General features: G+C 39.6%; 2 protein-coding genes across 2 annotated transcripts; one reads left to right on the top strand and one right to left on the bottom strand.

Moving 5' to 3' along the window:
* Window positions 1–27815, top strand: LOC137002934 (uncharacterized). The gene is made up of 4 exons (XM_067362901.1): window positions 1–46; window positions 2238–2552; window positions 27306–27601; window positions 27669–27815. The coding sequence occupies exons 1-4, from the start codon at window positions 1–3 to the stop codon at window positions 27813–27815; spliced, it is 804 nt and encodes a 267-aa protein (XP_067219002.1).
* On the bottom strand, window positions 21662–23503 carry LOC137017016 (putative nuclease HARBI1). The gene is given in 5 exon segments (XM_067380903.1): window positions 21662–22423; window positions 22494–22595; window positions 22692–22807; window positions 22864–23359; window positions 23434–23503. Coding segments are annotated over 5 exon segments (1155 nt in total). The 5' UTR covers window positions 23479–23503; the 3' UTR covers window positions 21662–22027.
* Window positions 27816–27876: the final 61 nt, after the last annotated feature.

Below are 27876 nucleotides of genomic sequence, written 5' to 3'. Positions count from 1 at the left end.
ATGAAGGTTGCGTCAGAACCAACTGCACAGCTGGTTAGTGAGGATGGTAAGTTTACTTTTGCAGTACTTTAGCAATACACCAGCTAACACTTTAATCCAACATCCACATTGAAAGATGAATTTGAAAATATTTTAGTACTTCACCTTTTTCTTCATTTTTTATTTTAAAAATGGAAAGAAAAAAGAAGTATAGTTATAGTTTTTGTTAGTTACAAAAACTATAGTTGTTAAATTAAAATGTGAGGGACATTAGAAGTAATAACTGCAGACTACATTGTAACTGGAGATACATTACAAATACATAATGAAAAAGAACACCTAGGGTAGGGCTGTTAATTAATCGAATTAATCGAATTTCTAATTATGATTACGGATGCCACAATTTCGTAATCGTTCAAAGGCGCAATTACAAGAAAAAATATCCACTTACTTTATTGGAGGTTACATTATTGGAGGATTGTTTAAGAGGTGTGTTATGAGCATGTCACATTGTGAGAGGCGAATCACGACTACTTCAGAGTGTAAAAGGTCTAACCCAGCAAAAAAGGAGCTACCAGTGACGTAGGTGTACGCTGATATGTCAAACACACATGAAACACCAGCACCCGCCATTTTTAGAAAGCCGTGTACACAACCTATATATTTACTCCACAAACTAACTCTACAAACAGTGATCGATGGACCCTTGAACCGTATGCCAAGGAGAAAATCCAGGGTGACTTTGAGCAGACCAAGCGAAACATACAGGAATAAAAAAGAAATATAAATGGGGCCCAGTTCTCAACCACTGTGGTCCCATAAAAACCCCATAGAGGGGCCATTTGTGGCTCCAGTGTTATCACCCTTCTGGGTCCCATAAGGGTTCTGTATGTGGCCCACATTGGCCCCATTTATTAGAACCCATATGTGACCCATGTGGGCCCCTATAATGAACACACAAATGAGCCCCACTTAGAGCCCACTATGGACCCATCATGTGCTCCTATGGGATAACACACATGGGGCCTGTGTGGAGCCGATGGACAAAACTCTATGGGCACCACTTGGGTTGCCCATGCAGGGCCCAAGTGACAGCCCATCAAAATCCCACATGGGGCCCACATGGACATGTTGGCTGGGAAGATCGCAGTGATTTGATTGGGTGACATAAATCTGTGTCTGGATCTGAAGCGTCTGTGTTGTGCTTCATGTCCAATGCCTGCTGGACGCTGCAGGACCGACACTTGAAAGGACATTTTTACACACAGTAATCCGGTGACGATGTGTAAAGATGTGTGTTTCACTAATCACAGGAGGGTAAGACACACCTTTGAATGAACGACAGTGTTTTCACAACTCGACTTTTGAACATAGTTTTCCAGATATTTTAACATGCATAAAAACACCTTTTACAAATATATTGAAAATGTTTTATTGAAAGTAAAATATTTTAAATGCAATTAACTAATAATCTAATAAGATTAAATATAGAGTGTCTGTATAATATGTGTTCTTTTATCAATGTTCAAGGCTTGTTTCTCTGTTCAATGGCTCAAGATAAACAGGCCAATAAGAGATTAATAACTACCATCATTCATTTTAATTATTCTAATATCTAATTAAAACATCTACAAATGTAGAAAACTGATCAGAGATCAGGTAAAGCCCACAGACACTTGTTCAATAGTTCTCTTTTCACTTTCACTTTATCATCACCCTCTACCGGTGAACAATTGAAATTTCCATCTGTTTTGAAGCGTTTAGAAACAGTGATGATGTAATGAAGCCTCGTTTACTGAAATCACGTGACTTTGTCAGTTTGATACACGCTCTGAATCACTGATTCGAATCAAAAGATTCATAAAGATTCGGAGCTTCATGAAGCAGTGTTTAGAAATCGACCATCACTGGCTGTTCTTCAGCTCTTCTGTCGCTGTATCACCAAATCTTCAACGTTTATCATCACATTTATGGCTTTTTGTTGTTTAAATGTAGCTTGTATGAACTTGGGAAATTAGAAACTGTTGTATTTTGAGACCGTTCACCAAAATGCCAAACTATATATATATGACATGGACAGTTTATTTTCTTCTGGTTGTTCTCCTGGAGTCTGGTGAGTATTTTTATATTATAATTTCTCCACATACAATCTGATCTTTATTGATTTTTCCTCTGATATTGTCAAGTTTTATCAGACTAAACCTTCAGAAATACTTCTGTGGAAAATGAAAAACTGCAAATGTGGTGTTTGTGTTTAGGTGTGTTTGTTGCTGATGCAGTGAAGTCAGAGTCAGTGACTGAGGGAGAATCAGTCTCTCTGAACTCTAGTTTCACTCAAATACACAGAGATGAAGAGATCGAGTGGAAGTTTGGGGACATTCTCATAGCTAAAGTAAAGAACAACAAGAGTGTGTTTTATGAGATTGATGATGAGAGTTTCAGAGACAGACTGAAACTGGATCATCAGACTGGATCTCTGACCATCATCAACAGCAGAACCACAGACTCTGGACTTTATACAGTCTCCAGCAGTGAAAGAGACACGATCAACACGATCAATCTCACTGTCTATGGTGAGGAGAGAATTACTATCCTGTTACATCTGTTGACTAAATTCACCAGATAATGTTACTGAGAATATGATAAAATGATGGAGAATTCTGTGATGATGCTGATCATTTTATCCAGAAGATCACAGTGATTTCTACTGAATCTGATTCATTCTGTCATGTTTTCAGCTCGTCTGCCTGTTCCTGTCATCAGCAGTAACTCATCATCATCGAAAAGGAGTTAGGAGGAATGTTCAGGTAGCTAGCTTGAAGCCAGTGGGGCTGTCTGTAAGAACAGGTCCAGTCTAGTCACTCAGGTTCACAAGTCTTTATTGCACATCCAAAGGTATTGTGTATAGGTGCATATGTCTGCATGCGAGCGTGTGAGCGTGTGGTTTCTACAAAATAAACAAATACAGGTGTTTTAGATTACCAATAAACAATTCAGTTACAAAGCAAGTACAAATCTTCCACTGAGTTCACAAGTCATATAAACAAGAAATAAGGAAAAATAACAAGCCTGAAATAAACACTTAGGCCAAACTTAAGTCAAATCAAATCTCTAAATATCAAACAAAAGCACTTACATAGTCAGTTACGCACACGCAGGAAATCAAGGAATAAGAGTCAGTCTTCTGCACAGTACAGCCACATGCAACAGAATGGGAAAGCTGTGGGTACAGGTGCAGCTTATAAAGCCTGAGGGAGTCCTAATTGGCTTGAGATTGGTTGGGTGGAGCTTAGGGATAACAGGGAAGTTAGTATGTTATAGAGGGGTGTGGCACTTATTTTGAGGCTGTAACAAAACTCCTCAACAGCCGCCCCCAAATTTGTACAGCAAATTTGACAACTCAGGGGGTATCAGGTAGGGCTGGGAGAGGAATAAGATGGGCAACTGGTCTTGTGTATGTCCTGTTCTTGACTTGGACATCAGCAACCCTACAACGGCCATCTGTGCTGGGATGGAGGGAGGTGATTTTACCCATGGACCATTGGGATCGGGGAAGTTGAGGATCCAGAATTAGCACAACGGTGTTAGGTTGCAGGTTAGGATTGTCTGTGCGCCATTTCTGTCTGGACTGAAGAGAAGGGAGGTAATTTCTGAGGAGATGGGCCCAAAAATGGTCAGAGAGGATTTGACTATGCCGCCATTGACGGCGACTGTACAGCTCGGAGTCTGGATATGTTACCAGAGGAAGAGAAGCATCATGCCGCCCCATCAACAGCAAGTTAGGGGTCACAGGGTCAGGATCAGCAATGTCAGATGATACGTAGCCTAAGGGCTTAGAATTTAGAATGCCTTCAATTTCAATCATGACTGTGCGTAGTACCTCCTCACTGACAACTTGAGCACCTAGGGTGGTCTCCAGAGCAATTTTGATGGAGCGAATTTCACGCTCCCAGGTTCCACCAAAGTGAGGTGCATGTGGAGGATTGAATTTGAAGGAAATCCTTTGCTTGGCTAGAGCTGCCTGAAGGTTAGGGGTTAGGGATTGATAGGCATCTAGAAGCTCTTTCCTGCCTCCGATGAAGTTGATACCTCTATCAGAGAGTAGTTCAAATGGTTTACCTCTGCGGGCAATAAAGCGCCTGAGTGCCATTAAGAAGGAATCCGTATTCATGTGACTGAGTAGATCAAGATGCACACACCTAGTCGTCAGACATTTGAAAATTATTCCCCACCTTTTCTCAGCTCGTCTGCCTATCCTTACTGTGTAGGGCCCAAAGCAATCCATCCCAGTGGAATAGAACGGAGGTTTGTGAAAGCGAAGGCGAACCAGAGGAAGATCTGTCATTTGGGGAATAATTGGATGGGCACGGAACTGTTGGCACTTAGGACACCTATGCTGATGTTTCCGGACTGACTCACGGCCCCTAAGGATCCAGTACTGCCTCCTCAACTCAGCAAAAAGCCTTTCTCGACCAGGATGTTGTAGGCGGTCATCATAGCTCTTAATTATAAGTTTTGTGATAGGATGGGCAGGGTCCAAGACAACCGGATGAATGGCATCAGGGAGTAGATCACTACTCCGACGTAATCTTCCACCTACCCGAATAAGCCCTGATGCTGGGTCTAACTCTGGGGCAAGGGAGAGTAAACGGCTTGAAGGTAGAAGAGGCTTTTGGGTTTCGAGGCAGGCTAAATCATCCTTGAAGGATTCCAATTGGGCTTGTCTTAGAATTGCTATCTTTGCATCATGGTAGTTCTCTGCTGATGGAGGTTTTGCTGCCCCATGAAGGGATGCAGCCATGTAGTCAAGGAGATTTTGGAAGGTGACAAATTGACTGGGGTCAGGGATAGAGGGGCATGGACTGATGGACACAGAACCACAGAACCTGGGCTTACGCAGGTCTACAGGGTCATCAGATTGCTCTATAGCAGGGCTAGTTGGCCACAGTTCAAAGGACTGAGACAGGAAGGCAGGTCCTTGGTTCCACCTGCAGGGCCTGCCAAGATCAGACAGCAGCTTTCCTCTGGTCAGGTCATCCGCTGGGTTGTTTTGCGAATCAACATAACACCACTCCTGCCCTTTAGTGAGCTCCTGAATCTCAGCTATTCTGGTCCCAACAAAGACTTTATAACGGCAAGAGTCAGACGTGAGCCAATGGAGCACAGTGGTAGAGTCAGTCCACAGAATAGTCTTTCTGATGTGGAGGGTGAGCTCTGTCTGGAGGAGACTGAATAGCTGAGCTCCTGTAAGAGCAGCACATAATTCAAGTCGTGGAATTGATAGCTGTTTTTTGGGAGCAACGCGGGACCTCGCCATGAGGAAGGAAACATTCACTTGCTGCTGACCATCTTCCGTGCACATGTAGGAAACTGCCCCATAGGATTGCTCCGATGCATCACAGAAGATGTGAAGGTCATAGGTGGCTGAGGAGGAGTCCACTGACTGAGGTGTGAGGCAGCGAGGAAGAGTGATGGTGGAGAGGTTTGGAAGTTCCTTTTCCCATGAAAGCCAGGCTTCCAAGATCTCATGGGGGAGATTTGGATCATCCCATTCTCGTGCCTTTCCCCATAAGTGCTGGACAATGATTTTGGCCCTTGTCGTGTAAGGGAGGATGTAGCCGAGGGGATCGTATTGGCTAGCCAGAACTCTGTAAATATGTTGCATAGTTGGAGTGTGAGATTCAAGGGCTCTGTGTCTGTATCTGAGGGTGTCTGTATGGCAGTTCCAGAGGAGGCCTAGAGTAGACTCTGAGGGATCAAAGGAAGGATGGTGTGACAGCCAGAGCTCAGTTTGTTCTGATCTGGCTTCAGGAGGAAGGTCACAGATGACTTGAGGATTATTACTGGCCCATTGTCGGATTTCAAAGCCACCAGAGGAGAGGATGGTGCGCAGACTGTGAAGGAGGTCTTTGGCTTCCTCTGGGCTGTGAAGACTTTGTAAACAGTTGTCCACATAGAAGCAATTGTGTATGGAATGGTCAATACGCTTATCTGCCTGTGCATCTTTGATGATCCTTTGGAGGATGTAAATGGCACAGCAAGGGCTTGAGGTCGTGCCAAAGGGGAGAACTTGCCATTCATACAGTTGGAGGAGATTTGCAGTCCAGGTCACGCCAGAGGAATCTTAGGAGAGGTTTATCCTGGGGTAACAGGCGTACCTGATGAAACATTGATTTGATGTCTCCACTGATTGCAGTCTTGTGCTGCCTAAAACGGAGTAGAACTCCAAGGAGGGAAGGCCCAAGGATTGGTCCAGGAAGCAACTGTGAGTTCAGGCACTGATTTCGATAGGAGAAGGAACAATCAAACACAATGCGATCGTAACCATTGTGATGCACAATGTGATGGGGTATGTACCAGGACTCCGCAACATCTTCCACTTCAGATGAAGACAACTTCTTGACATACCCAGCATCAATTAGTTTCTGGATCTCTTTGGAATAGGTCTTTGCCTGCTGTGGGTTTCGAAAGAGTCGCTTTTCACAGCTGTGTAGACGGGACATAACTGCCTCCTTGGGGGCCTTCAGAGGGGGCCAGGGGTCTACACGGAGGAGAGGTGCTGCATAGCGTAGGATGCCATCAACAGGTGTTCGGATGGTTTGGGTCTCAAGCTGGTGCATTGCCTTGTGATCTTGTTTGGATCGAACCACAGCTTTCATGTTTCTTTGAGGTAATGCATCTAGCTGCCATAACTTCTGTACATTGTGGTGAATGTCATCAGGCGGGCATTTAAAAGAGATATAGTGAGAACAAGCAGATGGAGAGCTAGCAAGATCTCTTGCAGGACCCTGCAGTGTCCAGCCGAGCAGAGTCTTGATTGCTACAGGGGCTCCAGGAGGGCCCAATTTCACTGGTTGTGTTGAGGTAATAAGGTGTGTTTGATCAGCCCCTAAGAGAAGTAGGGGTCTTACATTATTAAGCTGTTTGAGAGGAAGCTGACGGAGGTGAGAGTAGCGCCGCTGGAGGGATTTAACAGGGTGAGAATGTTCAGACAAGGACAGTTTGTCAGCAGTGAAAGCTTGACTGATGGCATAGGATTTATTAGGATGCGCTTTAGGAATAAGGGTGAAGGACACGGTAGCTCCATTAAGAGTCTGGACATCCTGTCTCACAGTTCTCAGCCTTAGGCTCTCAGGTTTTCCTTCTAGCTGAAGTGTTTGAGCAGCAGGGTGCAGAAGGATTGTTCTTTCGGACCCATCATCCAGTATGGCGTAAGTGTCCAAGGATCTGTTTCCATTGCGCAAGGTCACTTCAACTACTTTCAGTAGTACTTTATTGCAATCACTAGGGTGGTCGAGATATAGATTCTGCACTTGCCTCTGGTTGATGTTGCAAAGGATGTGTAGGTGTTTCCCGTTGCACTGGCTGCAGCGTCCCTTCAGGTCACATTGGTTTGCAAAGTGATCTCGTGCACATCGCCAACAACGTCTCCGTTCCTTGATCCAGTCAGTTCTCTGGTCTCTGGTGAGTTGGAGGAAATCACTACATTTACTGACATGATGTTCAGTAGAGTTACAGTAGGCGCACACTGGACAGCATTCAGATGAGGCATTGGGGAGAGGCTGACTAGCCTTAAGTGGGGCAACTTGGGCTTTAATGGAGGTCACAAGAGAAGAGGGTTTGGCACCATGGAGTATGGAGGTACCTCTTAATTGTTGAGAGGTTGACGACTTCTGACGGAAAGGCTGACTGATAGGCTGAGATGTTCTTTCTCTCCTAGGCTGACAGCGAGCTTCCTGTTGTAGCCAGTTAGAAAAATCCAGGAGGTTATAGGAAAGGGGACCTGGTCTACTCAAACTCATACATCTCTTAAACTGGCAGAACTGCTCGTGGGGGAGCTTCTCTAGAAGCCGCTCAACATGTGAACCACAGGTAAGCTCAGAGAGGCCTTCAGGGCCCATGGATTGAAGGAGGCCCACTAATGCCTGGAGTCTGAGGGCAAATTGGTCTAAGCCTCTACCATCACCTGTTCGAATAACAGGCATCTCCATTATAGCTCGGAGCTCCTTCAAAGCAAGCTGTCTAGGTTGACCATAACGTTCATCTAAGGCCCGTATAGCTTGAGTGTAAGGATCTGGGGCATAAACATAAGCCAGTGCAAGTCTCCTTGCCTGATCTACCTTTAGATGATCCAACATGATGTGGTATTTGTATTGTTCTGATTCTCTTGGATCTAACAAGTTGGATAGGGCCATCTTTAGCATCAGGTACTGGCTTTCATCCTCCCTTGTGAGATCAGGGAAAGAAGGACCTTCTACCCTCCTATAGATTGACTGCTGGAGGCCAACAGGAGGAACTAGCTGGCTTAGAGGGGCAGCAGATATCAGGTGGTGGGGCTGCACATTATATGCCGGCTGAGCAGGATGAGACATAACACCAGGCAAGGGTTGACTTGGCAGTGTATAGGCTGGGTACATGGAGTTATACAAGGCTGGTGCTTGAGATGTGGCAGGAAACTGGCCACAGCCAGGAGGATGCATGAGCTGCATGGACTGTGACAGAGGTTGGATAAGAGGGGCACGATTTACAGGAGGAGGAGATGGAAGCTGCTGTTGAGGTGGAAAGGTAGGGGGCCTATGGTCATCTGTAGTTTGACAAGCTTGTGATACTACTGATTGACGATCAAGGCTATCTGGGCGAGGAGATGCTGAGCGAGATTGTGAGGAGTGGGTGCTACTCCTACTTCCATGCATGCACTGCTGGATTAATCTACCTTGATTTCTTATTTCCTCTATCAATTGCTGTAAGAGCACAGACTGGGTATCAGTGGTAGGAGCTATTGGAAGGGCACGTGGGTGTTCAGCCTCAGAGGTTGGCACCCTCTCAGATGGAATGGTTGAGTGGGGATGTGGAATATCCTCCTGAGTGTCTCCCTCCGTGGGTAGTTCCGGCTCCTCTAGCTCTTCCTCGGACTCACCCCCTCTCCGGGGTTGATAATGAGGACCAGTGCCAGACATACATGCAGGATAAGGAGGTTGTTCTGGCATTTCTGCTGTAGATAGGGACTGCGGATGATATTGCAGGATGAAATCATCATAACGTGCAGGGAGCTGGGCTTGGCGGCGTGGGCGCTCATGCTGAGACAATGAGGGCAGGGAGTGACTAGACATATCCACTGATCATCAATGAGCTCCGGCTCGAAGGACCATGAAAAGGAGTTAGTAGGAGGAATGTTCAGGTAGCTAGCTTGAAGCCAGTGGGGCTGTCTGTAAGAACAGGTCCAGTCTAGTCACTCAGGTTCACAAGTCTTTATTGCACATCCAAAGGTATTGTGTATAGGTGCATATGTCTGCATGCGAGCGTGTGAGCGTGTGGTTTCTACAAAATAAACAAATACAGGTGTTTTAGATTACCAATAAACAATTCAGTTACAAAGCAAGTACAAATCTTCCACTGAGTTCACAAGTCATATAAACAAGAAATAAGGAAAAATAACAAGCCTGAAATAAACACTTAGGCCAAACTTAAGTCAAATCAAATCTCTAAATATCAAACAAAAGCACTTACATAGTCAGTTACGCACACGCAGGAAATCAAGGAATAAGAGTCAGTCCTCTGCACAGTACAGCCACATGCAACAGAATGGGAAAGCTGTGGGTACAGGTGCAGCTTATAAAGCCTGAGGGAGTCCTAATTGGCTTGAGATTGGTTGGGTGGAGCTTAGGGATAACAGGGAAATTAGTATGTTATAGAGGGGTGTGGCACTTATTTTGAGGCTGCAACAAAACTCCTCAACAATCATCATCATGTTCATTGGTGTGTTCAGCTGTGAATGTGAGTCATGTGACTCTCTCCTGGTTCAAAGGAAACAGTGTATTGTCCAGCATCAGAGTGTCTGATCTCAGCAGCCGGTCTGATCTTCTTCTCCATCTGGAGTGTGTGGATGATTCCTACAGCTGTGTGCTGAACAATCCCATCAGAAACCAGACTCAACACCTCAACATCACTGAACTCTGTCACACATGTGCTGCAGGTACTTCACTGATGATATCTGGTGTTTCTGCACACATTGATCTGGACTGATGACCGTCTCTTTCAGTCTCTCGGACAGTGCTGATCTCTGCTGCTGCTGCTGCTGCTGGATCTCTGTTGATTGTTGCTGCTGTCGGGATCGTCTGGATCTGCAGGAAACACAGAAACACACACAGAGAAGGCAAGTGTTTCCTGTATGTATATAATTCTCAAACATCATTTCACTGAGTGTTTGTTTCTGTCATTATTGTTGAAACAGAGACTCGAGCAGAAGAAATCACTGATCCCACATTCAACAGAAGAAACAGAAATAAATCGGTAAGATCTTTGATTTCAGTGTATGGTGTGTGTCTGTGTCGTTTCAGTCTGATTTTAGTGTGTGTAGCAGCAGCACAACATATATTGATAAAGCAGTAGATGTGTTTGTGGATTTACACTGTAGACCTTCATTTAGAGACACACAAACATTAGTCCGCTGACACACAACTTTAAAATACAGCAGTGAATCCTCTAAATCAGGCTTTTCACACTTTTAGAAGTGGATCCTGAAATATGAGGAAATAAGGACCAACATCCTGAAATTTAAAATGCATCTGCCCATTTAATATACTGGAAAATGTAATATTATAAATCTTAAAATATCTCTGAAGTTACATTATTTTCTAGTCACTATAATGAAATGCTGATAAATGTATTATTTATTTATTTAATAAATAAATATTATTTATTTTAATCATTAATTTAATAAACTAATAACTAATCATTTTATTGTAATAACATTTTTATTCATTTATTTTATTCTAATTTATTGACTTTTTTTTTTTTACAGTTTTCTCTAGATTTTAATCTTATTTTTAAATATACTTTTTCTGTCAGTTTAATTCAAGTAAACTTTAATGTGATTTTAAGTTTATTTATAAAGTAGACTGGAAGTACACTCTCTTATTTTTAGTTTTAAAGAAGTAAACTAATAACACACTTGATTAAACTTTTTTTCGTAAGGATATTCTATGGAAGCACGTTTCAGCCATTAAATAAAAAAATAAAAAGATTAATTGTGAGTTTATATCTCAGATTTCTGACTTTATATCATGCAATTGCGAGAAAAAAAGTCAGAATTCTGAGATAAAAAGTCGCAATTACTCTTTTTATTTTTTTATTTAGTGGCGGAAACGGGCTTCCATAATATCCTGCATTCTTCAAAACTCTTGGACTTGTTGTGAGGAAATTGCTGTCAAAAGTATTTCTGCTGTATTTCCTGTTCTTGTGGAAAGAGGATGGACAGATGTGTCAATAATGTGATGAATACATTGATGAACTTTAGTGTTTTCTTTCAGAGAGCTACAGAGGAGGATCATGTGGAGTACACAAGTGTGCCACATGAGTCCTGAAAAGTGAAGCCAAAGCGTCTCGATCGCCCCCTGGTGGCTGGAAGCAGTATAGGTCATAAACCCCGCCCTCTCCATGTGTTCCAGTGGGACGACAGACAAACTAATTCAATTACACTTCAAATATTATTTTCCAAAGACAGTTTCTGTCATATTAGGCAGTTTTTATCACGCTGGTGTCAGTTCAAGTGCTCGTTCTTTAAATAAGTTTGGTTTTAGTTAGTTATTTGATGCTATAAAAACAGAGAGATGTCATGATTGAAGTGATGCGTTTGTGTGAGAAAAATATCAGTTAAAAACTATTTCAGGTGTCTTGATTTAGCTTCACATGAGCACCAAGACTGATATAACCTCTGAGAATAACAGATCCATACACAATGTCCCACTGACAATAACATGCTCTGCTTTTTAACATATTAAACCACTTTGTTTTGCTTCTGGATTTACTTACATTTAATCATTTAGCAGACACTTTTATCCATATAATAAATACTAGAGAAACTATCAGGCCATTCAAAAGAAAACTATTAGATGATGTGATGTAATTTTTTAATTAATCATAACTAACATTTCTTTTTCTTTGCAGGAATAACATTTATATTCTTTTGAAACCTAAATGTCCTCAAACCTTGCTTGGGCCGAAGTCAGTGTGTGTCTGAATCATGTCCAAATATAAGTGAAAATGACACTCAGGATAGACAACCATCTAAATATAATAGCCCATGATATTGAGTGACTAACAAACTAATAAACATGATTTGAGCAGATCTTCACCCAGTAACATGAGGGTTTGACATATGAAGAACCAATCATAATTCTGCAGCCCTTCATCAAACCTTTAACACAGAAACACCTCAGATTGATTTTAATCAAATCATAAAAACAGATCAAATGTGTTCCTAAATTCTGATTGGTTGGGAAAGGCAGACGTTTGGGAATACTTTGGATATATAAAAACAGAAGGTGTTGTTGTCCTTTGTCAAGAGAAATGGAGTGTTTTCTTCCAAACAATGTGATAAAGATTTTAAAAGATATAATAAAAAGCAGAAAATTGCTGAACTTGGAGAATCTCTGGGGTCTATGAAGTTTTCATAATGTGACACAAAAACACATGCTGTGGCTCGAGAGTGTAAACCACATCCTGTAAAGATGACAGATGTTGATTATGTGTGCAGATGAACATGGGATCTGGAGGAGAGAAGCATTGTTGTGTTTAACTGATAATGAAGACAGTTAGGAAATAAATGTCTAACAAGGTAGAAATATGATAAAATGTATAATAAAAATGTGTGTATTGCTTAAACCATTGACACAAGTAAAGGTGATAGACAAGTAACAGCAATTGACGCATGCAGGTAATATGTTAACGCAAGTAGAAACCACATGTGTGTAAATGAAGAGATAAAGTGTGTCAAAAGAGAATATAAATACAGGGGCCAGTAGTTGATATTGTGTAGTTTTGCTGAAGAAAGAAAGAGCATACGGCGCCAGACCACAATCCTCAGAAGATCAAAGAAGACACCTGAGTTTCTTAGAGAGAACATATACTGAATAGAGAAGAGGGTAAGCTTTAAAATGTAATTATTTATCTGGCCCATGGATCTTCCAGCTTAGCTGGCATAGAGTGTGTATTTAGCTTTTGCCTTTGCAAGAAATAATAAAATGAGAATGAGGACTGCCCTCAAACTCTGATAATCTCAGTCTGTTTATTGTTGTAGAATGAGAATCCATTTGGGGTATCAGAAATGACTGTCTGAAAAGATTTTTTATAAAGATATCCCGACGGACTTTACAAAGTCAGTCAAGGTTGTCAACCAGTCTCAACAGAGTGGGCCGTGGGAGTGCATTAGCAGGCATAGCTGTCCTCTGGGTCAAGGTTATTATAGTTTTGCATTTTTCATTAGTTTTTATTTTTATTTCGTTTTGACTTTTTGTTTTCAAATTCAGTTTAGTTTTAATTAGTTTTTAAAGTGGGTTTGCTAGTTTAGTTTTTATTTTTTGAAAATGCTTAGTTTTAGTTTAGTTTTTATTAGTTTTAGTGTTAGTTTTAGTCTTTTTTTGTAATTTGGGCTATTTGTCAGGGGCAAGATTCAAAAAGGTCAGAAAAAGTATCGTGTAATAATAACTCAACAAAAACATCATACAATTTTAGAAAATATTCATTCAAAAATAAAACCAGTACATAAAATGTACATATGGGCACAAATATGTAAACAGTCTCAACACTCTGCAGTAAGTGCAAAATGTGTAAGTGACATGTGCCTGTAAAAAACCTAAAGAGCCAACAGACAATAGAAGGCATACATCAACCGTATGTACTCAACCCATTTTTGAGCCACAAGACATTTCTGTCAGATTGTACAATTGTACAACAGCTGTACAATTTTCACACCTAGTGTTTCCCACAGGATTTTGTGAGACTGTGGTGGGTGGGCAACATTTTTTACATTTTAAATTTAAATGCGTAAGTCTCATGCATTCTGAGAGCAAAATTAAGTGACTAGATCAATGAAGAAATTTGTTGACTTGTAAACAATTTTGTGAAAAGTAATTGATTTATTGGTGATGGTAGGACACATTAGTCATGTACACAACAGTAGACTAAATGATAGTTCATTAGTGGTCAAACATGTAGAGTACACATTTAAACCATTAAATATATGTAGCAAAAGAGGTTATCTTTGTTGAATTAATTTATTAGTGGGAGCCTGTATATACCCAGGTGAAAAAAGTACACTTCTATAATGTACTTAAAGTGTTCTATTTTCACGCACTAATTTTGTATTTAATATACTAAAATTCATCTTTAGTACTTCTTAAGATCATCTTAAGAACTCAACTATTTCGAGACAGTATGGAATATGAACTAAAATGTGCTTTTAATATACTATCTCTGTATTTAAAAAAAATATTTAGTTACCACTTGTAGTACACTACTATCTAAATATATTTTTTAATATTTTTAAATGAATAAACTAGGTGAGTAGGCTATATAATTCAGCAGCAAAAAGTATACCAGCCTAATTCTTGAAAAAACTTTGCACAGTAATTTTATAAAATCTAAATGTTAACAAAAAGTTTAAAATTACTATTTGTATTCTTATAAAATGAAAAAAAGATTAGATTTATATTTATATGTATATAATTATATGTATTTATATTAATGTAGGATTAAAAGACATTTATTTTAAATGTATTATGCAGCTTTTTAATGGGGCAACAAGCTATAGATACGACAGAACAAAATAGGCTATTAATAATCGTTCAGTGTGCAAAACCATAGTAATATGAAACGCTTCAAAACAGCAGCAAAAAACGCTAATGCGCATCCCGGGTGCAGAATGATGCGCTTGAAGCAATATGGAGTCACAGGGCGCAGTTGCGCTGCGCATTATAAATGTTCACGGCACAAAGAGAATCCCTGTGTATCTGCATCTAACAGTTGATGACATCGTTTAGAAACAGCAATAAACTCCAGCAAGATCAAGTTAGTTTATGCCAATCCACAGTCCTTTATCTACATATCAAGTATTATAAAGGGAATATATCATATTGGAGAGTTTTACCGTGCTGACTGTCGTTACCGAACGCGACACGCTGTTTGAGTGCTGAATGATTGACAGCTGCAGCGGAGGGAAGACGAGTTTACGTGAACTTAAAAGTTAACGAAGTACATATTCTTCTGTCCCTCAAATGAAGCTATGGGATGGCTTCAGATGACTTTTAATATAGTGCACGAAAACTTAATTGGGTCTAGACTATTTCTTTAGCTCTATTATTCCCACTTTTGCCATTTAAAAGAGCGCAATTATGAGACGTTATTATTCAAGTGCATTTTACCTCAAACTTGCAACTAGAATATATAAAAAATATTTATATACCACTTTTAAATTTGTGATTGTGTAAAGGTGTTCACGAGATACCAACCTTTCGCGAACTTACTTTCAACGTCGAACACTCGTTCTCATGGAGACGCGGCGTGCACGGAGGGGAGGGGCTGTGTGTGTGTGTGTGTGTGTGTATGTGTGTGTGTGTGTGAGAGAGTGACGCGTGAGTGAGAGACGCAGAGAAAGGAAATGCAGCTGAACGTTATTTGCTCTATGAAATATATTTGACAAAGACGAAAACTAAGGACATTTAATCTATAATTTTATTTTATTTTAGTTAGTTTTGACAACACACATTACAGTTTTAGTTAGTTATCGTTTTTTTGTAATGCCTCGTTTTTATTTTTATTTCAGTTAACGACAATGTTTTTTCCCACCTAGTTTTAGTTTTTTCGTTAGTTTTCGTTAACGATAATAACCTTGCTCTGAGGGTGAAGAGCCAGCTGTGGTGCACTGAACGGGAGGATAACCCACCCCACCCACCATAGGCTTGGTTGATATCTGAAACGTAGGCCTAGAAGGTGCGGTAGTGATCAGAAGTAGACCCTGAGATAATATAATCTAAGAAGAAAATATTATACGCCCACCTGACTCCTCCTGAATCTATAAAGGTAAACCTTTTACAGGAGTTGAGTAATATGAATAGAGGAAGTGGCTCGTGACCAAGAGAGTGTTACCTGGTCAAACATGTTCACCTACATTCGAGAAAACAATCCTTCCATGCAGATAAATGAAACCATACAATCAGAGAGCAGATGAAGACTCTCCTCCAGCTCACTCTGTTCACACCGTCTCCACAGCTTCATCTAAACATGTTTCTCTCCCCATCCCTTCAGCAAATTATCTGTAAAAAGTAGTCCATACACTAAAGCGCAATGTTTGTTTACTTCAAAGTCACATTAAATGTGAGAGATTTCACAAGATTTCCCGTGTTCACAGTAGAGATCTTTCTGAGCCTCCCCTATGGAAGGCCGTTTCAGCATAAAAACGTTCCAGCGTTACTCGTCGTAATTATATTTTTACTAGTAACAATTAAATTAAAGAGCTCTATAATTTAATTTTTACTAGTAACAATTACAATTATAGAGCTCTATAATTCAATTTTTACTAGTAACAATTATGATTGTAGAGCTCTCTAATTGAATTATAGAGCTCTGCAATTATATTCTTACTAGTAACAACTGAATTGTAGAGCTCTATAATTCAGTTTTTACTAGTAACAATTCCAATTAGAGAGCTCTACAATTCATTTATTACTAGTAAGAATTCAATTGCAGAGCTCTGTAATTCAATTGTTACTAGTAATAATCCAATTGCAGAGCTCTACAATTCCACTAGAGAGCTCTCTAATTCAATTGTTACTAGTAAAAACTGAATTATAGAGCTCTCTAATTGTAATTGTTACTAGTAAAAACTGAATTAGAGAGCTCTTTAATTCAATTCTTACTAGTAACAATTCTAATTACAGAGCTCTATAATTGTATTATTACTAGTAAAAACTCCTATTCATGAGATGCAAAACAGATTGCAGATTTCCCGCCTACAAAAGTGCGTTTCAAAATAAAAGCCCTGTAGCGTGGTTCTAAAGTATCCTGAAATATTTTACAGACTTAGGTAACATATTAATCATGTTCACATTAAAGCAAAATTAAGATGATGCCTGAGATGAAAGCCTATATTTAGTCGTTATATTCATTCACCTTTGTATATTGGAAAAGCTAAGAGCCAAGAACACTCCATGTCACTGGACATAATATAGGGTGAAATGCCCTAAGCCACCCAAAGTGTTTTGACAATTCATTTTAAATATTTACAGTGTTTAGTATTGTTATGCAATAATAGAATGATTATCGCGGATATCTAATACAAAATAAACACCTCTAGTTGATTATCAATTTGTGTTAATAATAGGCGATTTGGCGCTGGGATGTGTTGTTTTTGAAATTATGTTGTTGAGTGCTCGTTGTCACTGTTATCAGAGGCGCGTGCAACATGGTTCACAGCGCTCGTGCACACGGATTAGCACTTCAATCTATCGCTGTTGCGGAGACTCTCTATTCGATACGTTGAAATCACAAAAAACAAAATACATATAAACGTGTCCCTGCTCTTGATGTACAATCACTGATGAAAATATTTGGTTTTAATGAGGAAAAAAAAAAAATTACACATAGTTGGATTAGAACCAGGAATCTCTTGCACCCTAAACGGAGAAACTGCCACTAGTCCATCAGGACATTCAATTATCAAAGGCGGATCGTCGTATTTATTAACTAATGTACATACTCTCGAGACTAACGACATTGTATTATGGCAGATGTAGGAAAACTATCATATTTGAACACATTTATCATTTTAATATCATATTATTATTATTATTATTGTAATAATAATACAACATACCCCCCCCCCATACACGTTCTTGTCCCACCCACTTTGTAAAATAAAGTTACGCCACTGACCCCAGTTGAATATGCATAAGGCACGATTAGCATAATGATATGTCGCCGAATACAGAGCTCTGTAATGCAATTGTTACTAGTAAGAATTGCTATTGTAGAGCTCTGTAATTAAATTTGTACTAGTAAGATTGCAATTACAGAGCTCTCTAATTCTAATTGTTACTAGTAAGAACTGAATTATGGAGCTCTGTAACTTAATTCTTACTAGTAACAATTCAATTAGAGAGCTCTGTAATTCAATTAGAGAGCTCTATAATCAAATTGTTACTAGTAACAATTGAATTAGAGAGCTCTATAATTTAATTATTACTAGTAAGAATTGCAATTAGAGAGCTCTACAATTGAATTCTTACTAGTAACAATTTGATTATAGAGCTCTATAATTCAATTTCAGAGCTCTCTTATTCAATTGTTACTAGTAACAATTATGATTAGAGAGCTCTGTAATTCAATTGTTACTAGTAACAATTACAATTAGAGAGCTCTCTAATTCAATTGTTACTAGTAACAATTGAATTAGAGAGCTCTGTAATTCAATTATAGAGCTCTGCAATTACACATATCTTTAATGTGTATTTTTACTAGTAATAAATCAATTAGAGAGCTCTGTAATTCAATTGTTACTAGTAAGAATTCAATTAGAGAGCTCTATAATTGTAATTGTTACTAGTAAGAATTCAATTAGAGAGCTCTATAATTGTAATTGTTACTAGTAAAAATTGAATTAGAGAGCTCTATAATTGTAATTGTTACTAGTAACAATTCAATTAGAGAGCTCTATAATCCCAATTGTTACTAGTAACAATTGAATTACAGAGCTCTATAATTAAAAATGAATGGAAGTCAATGGAGACATATGACTAGTAATAAATGAATTGTAGAGCTCTCTAATTGGAATTGTTACTAGTAAAAATTCAATTAGAGAGCTCTATAATCATAATTGTTACTAGTAAAAATTGAATTATAGAGCTCTATAATTGTAATTGTTACTAGTAAGAATTCAATTAGAGAGCTCTACAATTATAATTGTTACTAGTAAAAATTGAATTATAGAGCTCTGTAATTGTAATTGTTACTAGTACAAATTAAATTATAGAGCTCTTTAATTTAATTGTTACTAGTAAAAATATAATTACGACGAATAACGCTGGAACGTTTTTATGCTGAAATGGCCTTCCATACTCCCCAGCCAACATGTCCATGTGGGCCCCACATGGATTTTATCTGGGCTATACGGGCATCATCTGGGCATGGGTTCAGAGTGGGCACACTGATGGGCTGAATGTGGGCCCCATTTTGAATACATTTTGGGTTCCAGTTAGGTTGCCCACATTGTTAATTTGAGGGTCCCATATGGGTCACATTTGGGCTTTATTTAGAATTGTAAAATTTTGTTTTTTTACAGTTGTTTTTGTACAATTATGGGTAACAGCTTAACCCTAACAACTGGTTACATTTATTCAATTTTTAGTATTTCATGTTTTATATACACACACACACACACACACACACACACACATATATATATATAATTAAACTATTATTTTTTTTTTTTATAATCTAAAATCTACCCAGTCAACATGTCCATGTGGGCCCCATGTGGGATTTTGATGGGCTGTCACTTGGGCCCTGCATGGGCAACCCAAGTGGGGCCCATAGAATTTTGTCCATCGGCTCCACACAGGCCCCATGTGTGTTAGCCCATAGGAGCACATGATGGGTCCATAGTGGGCTCTAAGTGGGGCTCATTTGTGTGTTCATTATAGGGGCCCACATGGGTTCTAAAAATGGGGCCAATGTGGGCCACATACAGAACCCTTATGGGACCCAGAAGGGTGATAACACTGGACCCACAAATGGCCCCTCTATGGGGTTTTTGTGGGACCACAGTGGGTGAGAACTGGGCCCCATTTATATTTCTTTTTTATTCCTGAAGGTGAAATTAATGTGCTTTAATGTGCTCATTTGCAAAAGAAACTTATGTTTTAGTAAACCTGTACCTGACTTAATATAATTTAAATTACATGAGAAAATATTTGTACTGTTAAGAAAAAGACTTTTAACTCAGAATTTGTAAACCACTTTTTCATTGATCATAAGAAGAAAAATAAAAGTACAATAAAACAGGATAAGAGCATTGAAAAGTATTCAGTCCATCACTCCTGGGTTGGGGCAGACCCATCAGCTTCATATCTAAAGAACAATAATGAGGGAAAAAACAGAAAAGGCAATTATTTTAAAATACTATCAAATCATTAACAGGAGCACTCTCTTAAAAAAGCATGCATGATTATGATCAAACCATGTCAGTACTTTATATTTCTGTCCAAATGGTTAAAGTAACAAAGGGAGATTTCTACTAGGAATATGAACAAGTTAAAGTTCAAAACGATGTGCCTGATATAACAGAAGTATGACTTTACAAAAGCACATTACATTACAAAAATAACACAACATAAATATAAGATGATAAATAAAGCGGCATTTAACAACTTTTTTAACATTATTTAAATTAAATTAACTTTCAAAAGCCATTTTTATTATACATTACAACTGTTAACTTTTAACTATTTTTGAATACAAAGTAATGTGCACGTGTATTATTATTATTATTTTTATGTATTCATATCTTGTAACACGTGTGTGTGGAAATAGCTGTGTTATTATGACTGTGAAACTTTTGTGGACATTTAAAATTGTGCAAAACCATCTCGCACCCTGCTGAGGCCCTGTTATAAAACATACAAACAGTATTACTTTAATTGAACATGAATAGTTAGCATGTTACTACCTTGAAACCGATAACAATGTTTATTTTGATATGTGATGATAATGGCGCTCGGAAGCACCTGCAGTCATGCGTCATTGCGTCATACGATGATTGACGTCCTGCCTTCCCGTTTTCTACATTACTACTCCCTCAAAACAGCCGAGGGAGTGATGGTGAAGGAGCGCTATTTTAAATTAGTCCACCAGAGTTGGCAGAGATGGTTTTTGGTGTTGTGTCCCCAACTGGAGCTGCCCCCGAAAATGTCCCCGTTTTATATCTCGTTCAAAACATCCCTCGTTGCTAAAAAGCCTGACCAGTATACAGCGGACTGCTGGTTTATTGGTGCCACTGTGTAGTGATCATGTTCACCACCAGAGGGGGATGTGCAGCTACTCTTGTTACTAGTTCATGAAGAACACCTGGATCTGGACCAGATCTGGGGCCTGTTGCACAAAAGTAGGATAAGGGATTAAGCCAGGATATCTTGGTGATCCTGGCTCAATTGATCCCTAATCCGGTTGCACTAAAGCTGGATAGGGGGCAGGAGGATATGTTATGGTATAAATTACCATGGAGATTTATTCTGTGGAGCTAGCCTGCTCCAGACCAGGCTAAATTCCAGGATCTATTTAATCTCATCCCTAATGTCAGTCAGCAGTCGCCACAAATGGAAACCAATAGTTATTTCACTGCTCACTATACATTGTTATCACATATAACTAGACCCACTGTCATTATTTAAACGTTTGTGATCATTAATTTCAATCATTTTGGATAAATAATGATTTTTAGATGATGTTGCTATCATTAGATAATTTACAGTTTCCAATAGACTATAAGGCTATATATAAAATGATAGAATATTAGGGCCACAGAGGGAAAAAAAAAAGACAAGTCATAATATTGTAACCAGTTGTTTTAAAGGAGGACAGTTGTTAAAATGACAGATGTGGGGCATTTCGTGAAATTGTACTTCAGTATGGTTTCATAAACAAAGACATGCTGATGTGCCAGAATATGAAGTATCACATTGTCATAACTATCAAAACTGTAAAAAGAATATGTTGCTTTTCTGCAGAAAGAACCAGCCTCATAAATGTATGACTTTATCCTTTTTCCTCAGTGGGGCCCTAGTACTCTGTCATATAAACAAATACACATTCCATATGAATATAAAAACACAATGTGTAACATTATGTTCCTTTATTGAATAAGGACAAAACAAAGCAGGTAAACTATCAGCTCCTTTCGAAACTGAAGTCACAGTGACTCTACAAGATGGAAAGCACAGAATCAAAGCATATTATACAAAATGATACATACACATTCAAAGGTCTGTATATAACACACCCTGCATGTCTGCACACTAAAATAAATGCAGGACAAATCCATACACATCAACTGAACAGACAAATGAATGGATGCAGTAGCCTCCCTGCAGCCTTGTATTACACACAGTATACCGCACAAACATCATAAGAGGCCAAATTCGTAAAAAAACCAACCCAAAAAAACCCTATTTCCTCTGCCACAGCAGGACATTTTTTACCTAAATTGAAAGCACACATACTAACTAAAATAATTCAACACATATTGGTCCCTCAGCAGCCGACCACTGTCGTCATCAGGGAAGATTGCCGGATTGTCCCAGTCCATGGCTGGTGGCACTCTGGGGGCCCTCTCCTTCCTCAGGCAGGCCACATTGTGGAGGACAGCACAAGCCACAGTAATATCACATGCCCTAACAGGGTTGACCCTTAATTTGTGAAGGCAGTGAAAGCGTGCCTTCAGGAGGCCAAAGGTCATTTCAACTCTGGCCCTGGTCCTGGCATGGGCATGGTTGTAGGCCTGCTGTGCTTCCTGGGGGTCTGTGAAAGGTGTCAGGAGAAAAGGCTGGCAGCCATACCCCCTGTCTCCCAGCAACACACCAGAGAATTCACCTGTCAACACAAAATCTCATCATTACTACCTCATAAAACACAGTGATATTCTTGACACAGCCATGATGGTTATAAATAGGGGTTGTGGGGCTTACCTTGTGATAGATTTCAGAGGCCCGAAAGATTCTGGAGTCATGGACTGAGCCAGGCCATTTTGCCACAACATTGCTGATCACACAGTCAGCATTGCAGACCATCTGAAATCATAAGATGAGGAATATTACACCAATCAATGCACATCATTGGCAATGCAGAGTGTTCGTCAATGGACAATATCAAAAATTTATGTTCACCTGAACATTAATGCTGTGAAAGGATTTCCTATTCACAAAATCGGCCTCATGGGCACCTGAGGGGGCTTTTATCCTTATGTGTGTGCAGTCCACTGCACCAATGACATTGGGGAAACCTGTCACACAAAGTAATGAGTATTACAGTTGTCCTGTAATTTGTAGATCCTCTTACCTGCAATCCTATAGAACTCCTCTTTCATGTCACAGAGTCTTCTGTGGCCAGGGAAGGAGATGAAGACATCTGCTAATGCTTTGATAGCCAGACACACACTCCTTATTGTGCGGCAAATTGTGGCCTTGTTCAGCGGTTCTGCATCCCCCACTGAGTACAGGAAGGCTCCACTAGCAAAAAAGCGCAAGGCCACACAAACCATTTGCTCCACACTCAGTGCATGGCTCCGTGCAGTGCGGTGCTTAATCCTGGGACCCAGTAGTCTGCATAGATACCTGATGCCATCTGCAGAAAACCTGTATCTTTCATATAGATGGTCATCAGGGAAGGCCAGTGGGTCCAACCGGTCCCTGAAGACCCTTTCTCGCCTGAAGGCTCTCCTCAGCACAAGTGCTTCTTCATCCACCACATCTCGCAAGAATGGGCATGCCATTGTCAGAGCAGAAAGGAACACACAATTTTGGGCCTTCATATAGGCTAGTGGCCACACCTGGTGCTGGGGGGGTGGGCAAAAGAGGCCTTATAACGATGACTTGGTTGTACTGATTGCTGTGAAAATAAAAAAAATACCTTAGAAAGATGCCACCGTCCTGTGTGCTCACAATAAGAGCTCATATGTCATGGCTCACTTGACTTTACGAGAATATACCCAATTTTTATTTTGAGCTGTGTCATCTTCTTGGAGCTGGGGGAGGAAAGAAAAATAATGATTAATACATTTGTGTTACAGTTAGCATACAGTGTACATTGAAGGCATATCTCACCTCCCTCTCAAGTTTTTTTTATTTCAAGGTCCAGTTTCCTAATTGTCCTCTTTTTTATTTCGGACTCCAGTGCAAGATTTTCTATCTTTTTCTTCTTGTACTGAATGTCTATGTCTGCCAGTTCTATTTGGCGCCGGAGGTGGTTGCCATACAACTTTCTGATAGCTTGTGAGCTCTGTGAACACAATGCAATTAGCGCAGCTGGAATTTGGCAGGATGTGGTGTCCTTTTATTAATACGCACTATGTTGCCAGGCTGGTTTTCCCACTGTATAGCATCTGGGTCCTGTAAAAGAAATTAGATTTTTTGATTTTGATGAGGACTCCTCACCATTGTAGAGTAAATAGTACTTTCACAGTCTTAACATGATACCTCATGCCTTCTGGAATCCACAGAGATGGTCTCCTCCTCATCATCGTCTCCATCATGTGCTGTTGCTGCTGCACTGGGGCTTTCACCCTATCACATTTAATCGGATTCATATTGAAGCTAGTAGACAAGACATGCCAGGCCTACAGTATGCCTTTGATGGAGTACTCACTGGATCAGCATCGTCTGGTGCTTGTGCTGGTGGCTCTAACAGGAACACAGTGCTGCCAGACACTGCAAGGCAATAGGTAAACCAAAGTCAGACAGTCCAAATTGATTCAATATGAATGTGGTTGTATTCCATGTAGAGATGGAAGGACATACCTTGAATGAAGCGGGTGGCATCTTGGGAGGAACCTATGCTCGTCTCTTTCCCCCCAGGGATCCCCTCTAAGACGGGCCTGCCTTTATTTAGCTCCAAGGCCATGTCCTCTGCTGGGGTAAGGTCAGCCTTTGGTGACCCACCACCCGTGCCTTGTCTGTGGGTATTCTTTTTCACTGCTAAAACAGTACAGACAATGTGTGAGCAGGCACCTTCTGGGTACAATATATGCTTGCGCTTTGTTAAATATTAGTCAGGGACCATACCATTCTGCAGAATGTTCTTGTATTTGATTTTGACCTGCTGCCATGTCAGTTTTGGCCCGTTCATGTTTAATCTACATCACACGCACACACACACACACACACACACACACACACACACACACACACACACACACACACACACACATTCTTTATCACAAGAACATTTAATGGAGTCACACTGACAAAAATGACTTGGTATTTTTGTATTGTTTTCAGTAAAAATTAAAAAAAAAAAAAAAAAAACACTAAAGATGTATTTTCTTGATTTTCTAAATGACCTAGCAAAATAAGTATAGGTTTAGACCAAAAATATAAACTTCAAGTAAATGTGTGCTTAAAACAAGCAAAAAATTTAAATATCTGTCAATATAATAAGAAAAATTCTCTTGAAATAAGTTTACTTTTTCCATAAACACTTACTTTTAGAAAAGTTCTCTTGTTTCACTGGCAGAGTTTTTTGCTTATTTTCCTAGGTTATTTTGCTCTAGAAAATATTTAAGATTTTTTCTAGATATTTTTTTTTGACTGAAAACAAGACAAAAATACTAAGTAAGAAAGACATTTTTGCAGTGCAGTGAGCAACCAACCTTGGGTCCTTTGAAAGGCACTATATAAATTAAAGTGATTATTATTATAGCTCATCTATGTATTCAAGAAAATTTTATTTATATAGCACTTTTCACAATTGTTTCATTCTGTCAAAGCTGCTTTACATTAATAAAAGCAGGGGAAACACAAAAAAAACCGGTGGACAACATAATAAGCAGAGTACAACGGCTAAGATTAAACCGTACTGAGCGTAGTAACGTAAAATAATAATGTAAGGCTTTAATAATAATATATCATAGCTTTATACAGTGTGATGGAGTTACGTTACACAATTTCACTCATATATGCAGTGCATTTCAATAAAAAATTTAACCGTTTCATAATTACAGTACAACTGCGTTTTTGGAGATGTGAATTAAATATTTGATTTGTAATTGTGATGTTTCAGCGGAGCGGTGAGTGTGTAATTGTGCACTACTTACGCATTCAGGCGGTCTGCAATACTTTGCCACGCTTTTTCTCTTTGCTTTATCACTGTGGCGGTGTTGCCTTTCTTCTTAATTATATCTTTTACCTCCTCGTATGCCTCCATGAGGATTTGTGCTTCCGACGGGGAAAAGTACGCGGCTCTAGTTGCCATGGTAAATCAGTTAATCTGTGATCTGTGGCGGGGTCTATTCGAGTGAGCCGTGAGCGCGCACCTATCCAGGATTGGTTTCACCTGGCTTAATGAATCCGTGTCTGCTCATCCTGGCTTGGTCTTTGTGCAACCAATTAAGCCTGGACGCACATGTTTTGGCTTTATTGAGCTCAGCTGAGTCATTTATCCCGGATGTCTTAATTCTACTTTTGTGCAACAGGCCCCAGGATTGTGAATGTTATTGATTTAGCTGTATATTCTTTGATATTTTCAGACCACTCACTGTTACCACTTCCTGTTCAAACTCTGGTTCAACTGTGTCTTATGTGTTCTTGCCGACACACCAGTGCGGATACAAATCCACCTCCTCCAGCACAAGTCCTTACCCAATTCTTCATAATATTTTAAGTTTCACAACTTTTTCTTTCTCAAAACAGAATTAGTCTTTCACTTCATTTCTTTTGGATCTTGACGGACACATCCCAGCATCTGAAATAAAAATGTCTCTAAATGTGATGTGATGTTGTTCCTGGAGAGCCTCTGCATGTCTGAACGTCTCGAGTCTGACACACTCAGTTCAGTTCATCAATCTTTTTAAGAGTCTCTGACCACTCGTTTAATAAAGCATAATATTTCAGTCATATTATTAGAAATAGTTCCCATTCTCTCCTTTCTGTAGCTCATTTTGAGAAGGCATGGCAGTATCTGAAGGAGGAGTTTAGTTTCACTGAACCACTTTACAACAGACCCGCAGATTCATTCGCTTTAAGAAACGTTTTCACGAGTGTCAGGATACGACTATTATCACAGTTCTGTTTCAAACTATTTCATAAAATGTTTGTTTTCATCTGTTTGTGCTTGTGTCAGGCTGGTGAGTATTTTTATAGTCTCACTTCAGTTTATTTGATCATTTAAACACATTATTCCATCATTCATTAATATTTTCCAGTTGTATAAGATTAATATAGTCAGATATTGTTGTTGATGCTGCTGCTCCTTTCATTGACTGTATATTGAAATGAGTGAAGAATTAATTTGAGTGATTATGTGTGTTTGTGTTCAGGTGTGTTTGTTGCTGATGCAGTGAAGTCAGAGTCAGTGACTGAGGGAGAATCAGTCTCTCTGAACTCTAGTTTCACTCAAATACACAGAGATGAAGAGATCGAGTGGAAGTTTGCTGACATTGTCATAGCTAAAGTGAAGAAAAACAAAGAGAGCAAGTTTTGTAAGGAAAGTGATCAGAGACAGACTGAAACTGGACCATCAGACTGGATCTCTGACCATCATCAACAGCAGAACCACAGACTCTGGACTTTATACAGTCTCCAGAGACACAACGATCAACACCATCAATCTCACTGTCTATGGTGAGGAGAGAATTACTATCCTGTTACATCTGTGGACTAAATTCACCAGATAATGTTACTGAGAATATGATAAAATGATGGAGAATTCTGTGATGATGCTGATCATTTTATCCAGAAGATCACAGTGATTTCTACTGAATCTGATTCATTCTGTCATGTTTTCAGCTCTTCTGCCTGTTCCTGTCATCAGCAGAGACTCTTCATCATCATCATCATCATGTTCAGTGGTGTGTTCAGCTGTGAATGTGAGTCATGTGACTCTCTCCTGGTTCAAAGGAAACAGTGTATTCTCCAGCGTCAGTGTGTCTGATCTCAGCATCAGTCTCTCTCTTCCTCTGGAGGTGGAATATCAGGATAAAAACACCTACAGCTGTGTGATCAACAATCCCATCAGAAACCAGACCAGACATCTCAACATCACTGAACTCTGTCACACATGTGGTACTTCACTGGCACTCTTTGTCTATGTATATTTTCACAAATTAAATATTTCTAGTTTAACATTTCTCATTTCTTCTCTCAGTAGAGTGTTGTGGCTTCACTGAAGCTGTGATCCGATTGGCTCTCTCTGCTCTGGTGGGCGTGGCTACTGTGGTTGTTCTGGATAATGACATCAGATCCAGAAGTCTCCAACAGAAGAAGAGCGTCCAGAAATATCCATCAAACTCTGATTAATCAGATATCAGGAAGGTAGAGATGTTCTCGAACAACTGTAGACTTGATATTACAAGAAATA

The sequence above is a fragment of the Chanodichthys erythropterus genome, chromosome 3 (assembly GCF_024489055.1).
Source record: "Chanodichthys erythropterus isolate Z2021 chromosome 3, ASM2448905v1, whole genome shotgun sequence".
Taxonomy (NCBI): Eukaryota; Metazoa; Chordata; class Actinopteri; order Cypriniformes; family Xenocyprididae; genus Chanodichthys; species Chanodichthys erythropterus.
The sequence above is the reverse complement of the archived record's forward strand: the minus strand, read 5'-3'. Positions and strand labels throughout refer to the sequence as shown.

Bases quoted from the DNA above. Each gene is read 5' to 3' on its own strand.
- LOC137002934 (XM_067362901.1), top strand. From the start codon at position 1: ATGAAGGTTGCGTCAGAACCAACTGCACAGCTGGTTAGTGAGGATG. The intron at 47-2,237 runs GTAAGTTTACTT...GTTTGTGTTTAG, and splicing joins ACAGCTGGTTAGTGAGGATG to GTGTGTTTGTTGCTGATGCA. The intron at 2,553-27,305 runs GTGAGGAGAGAA...TCATGTTTTCAG, and splicing joins GATCAATCTCACTGTCTATG to CTCTTCTGCCTGTTCCTGTC.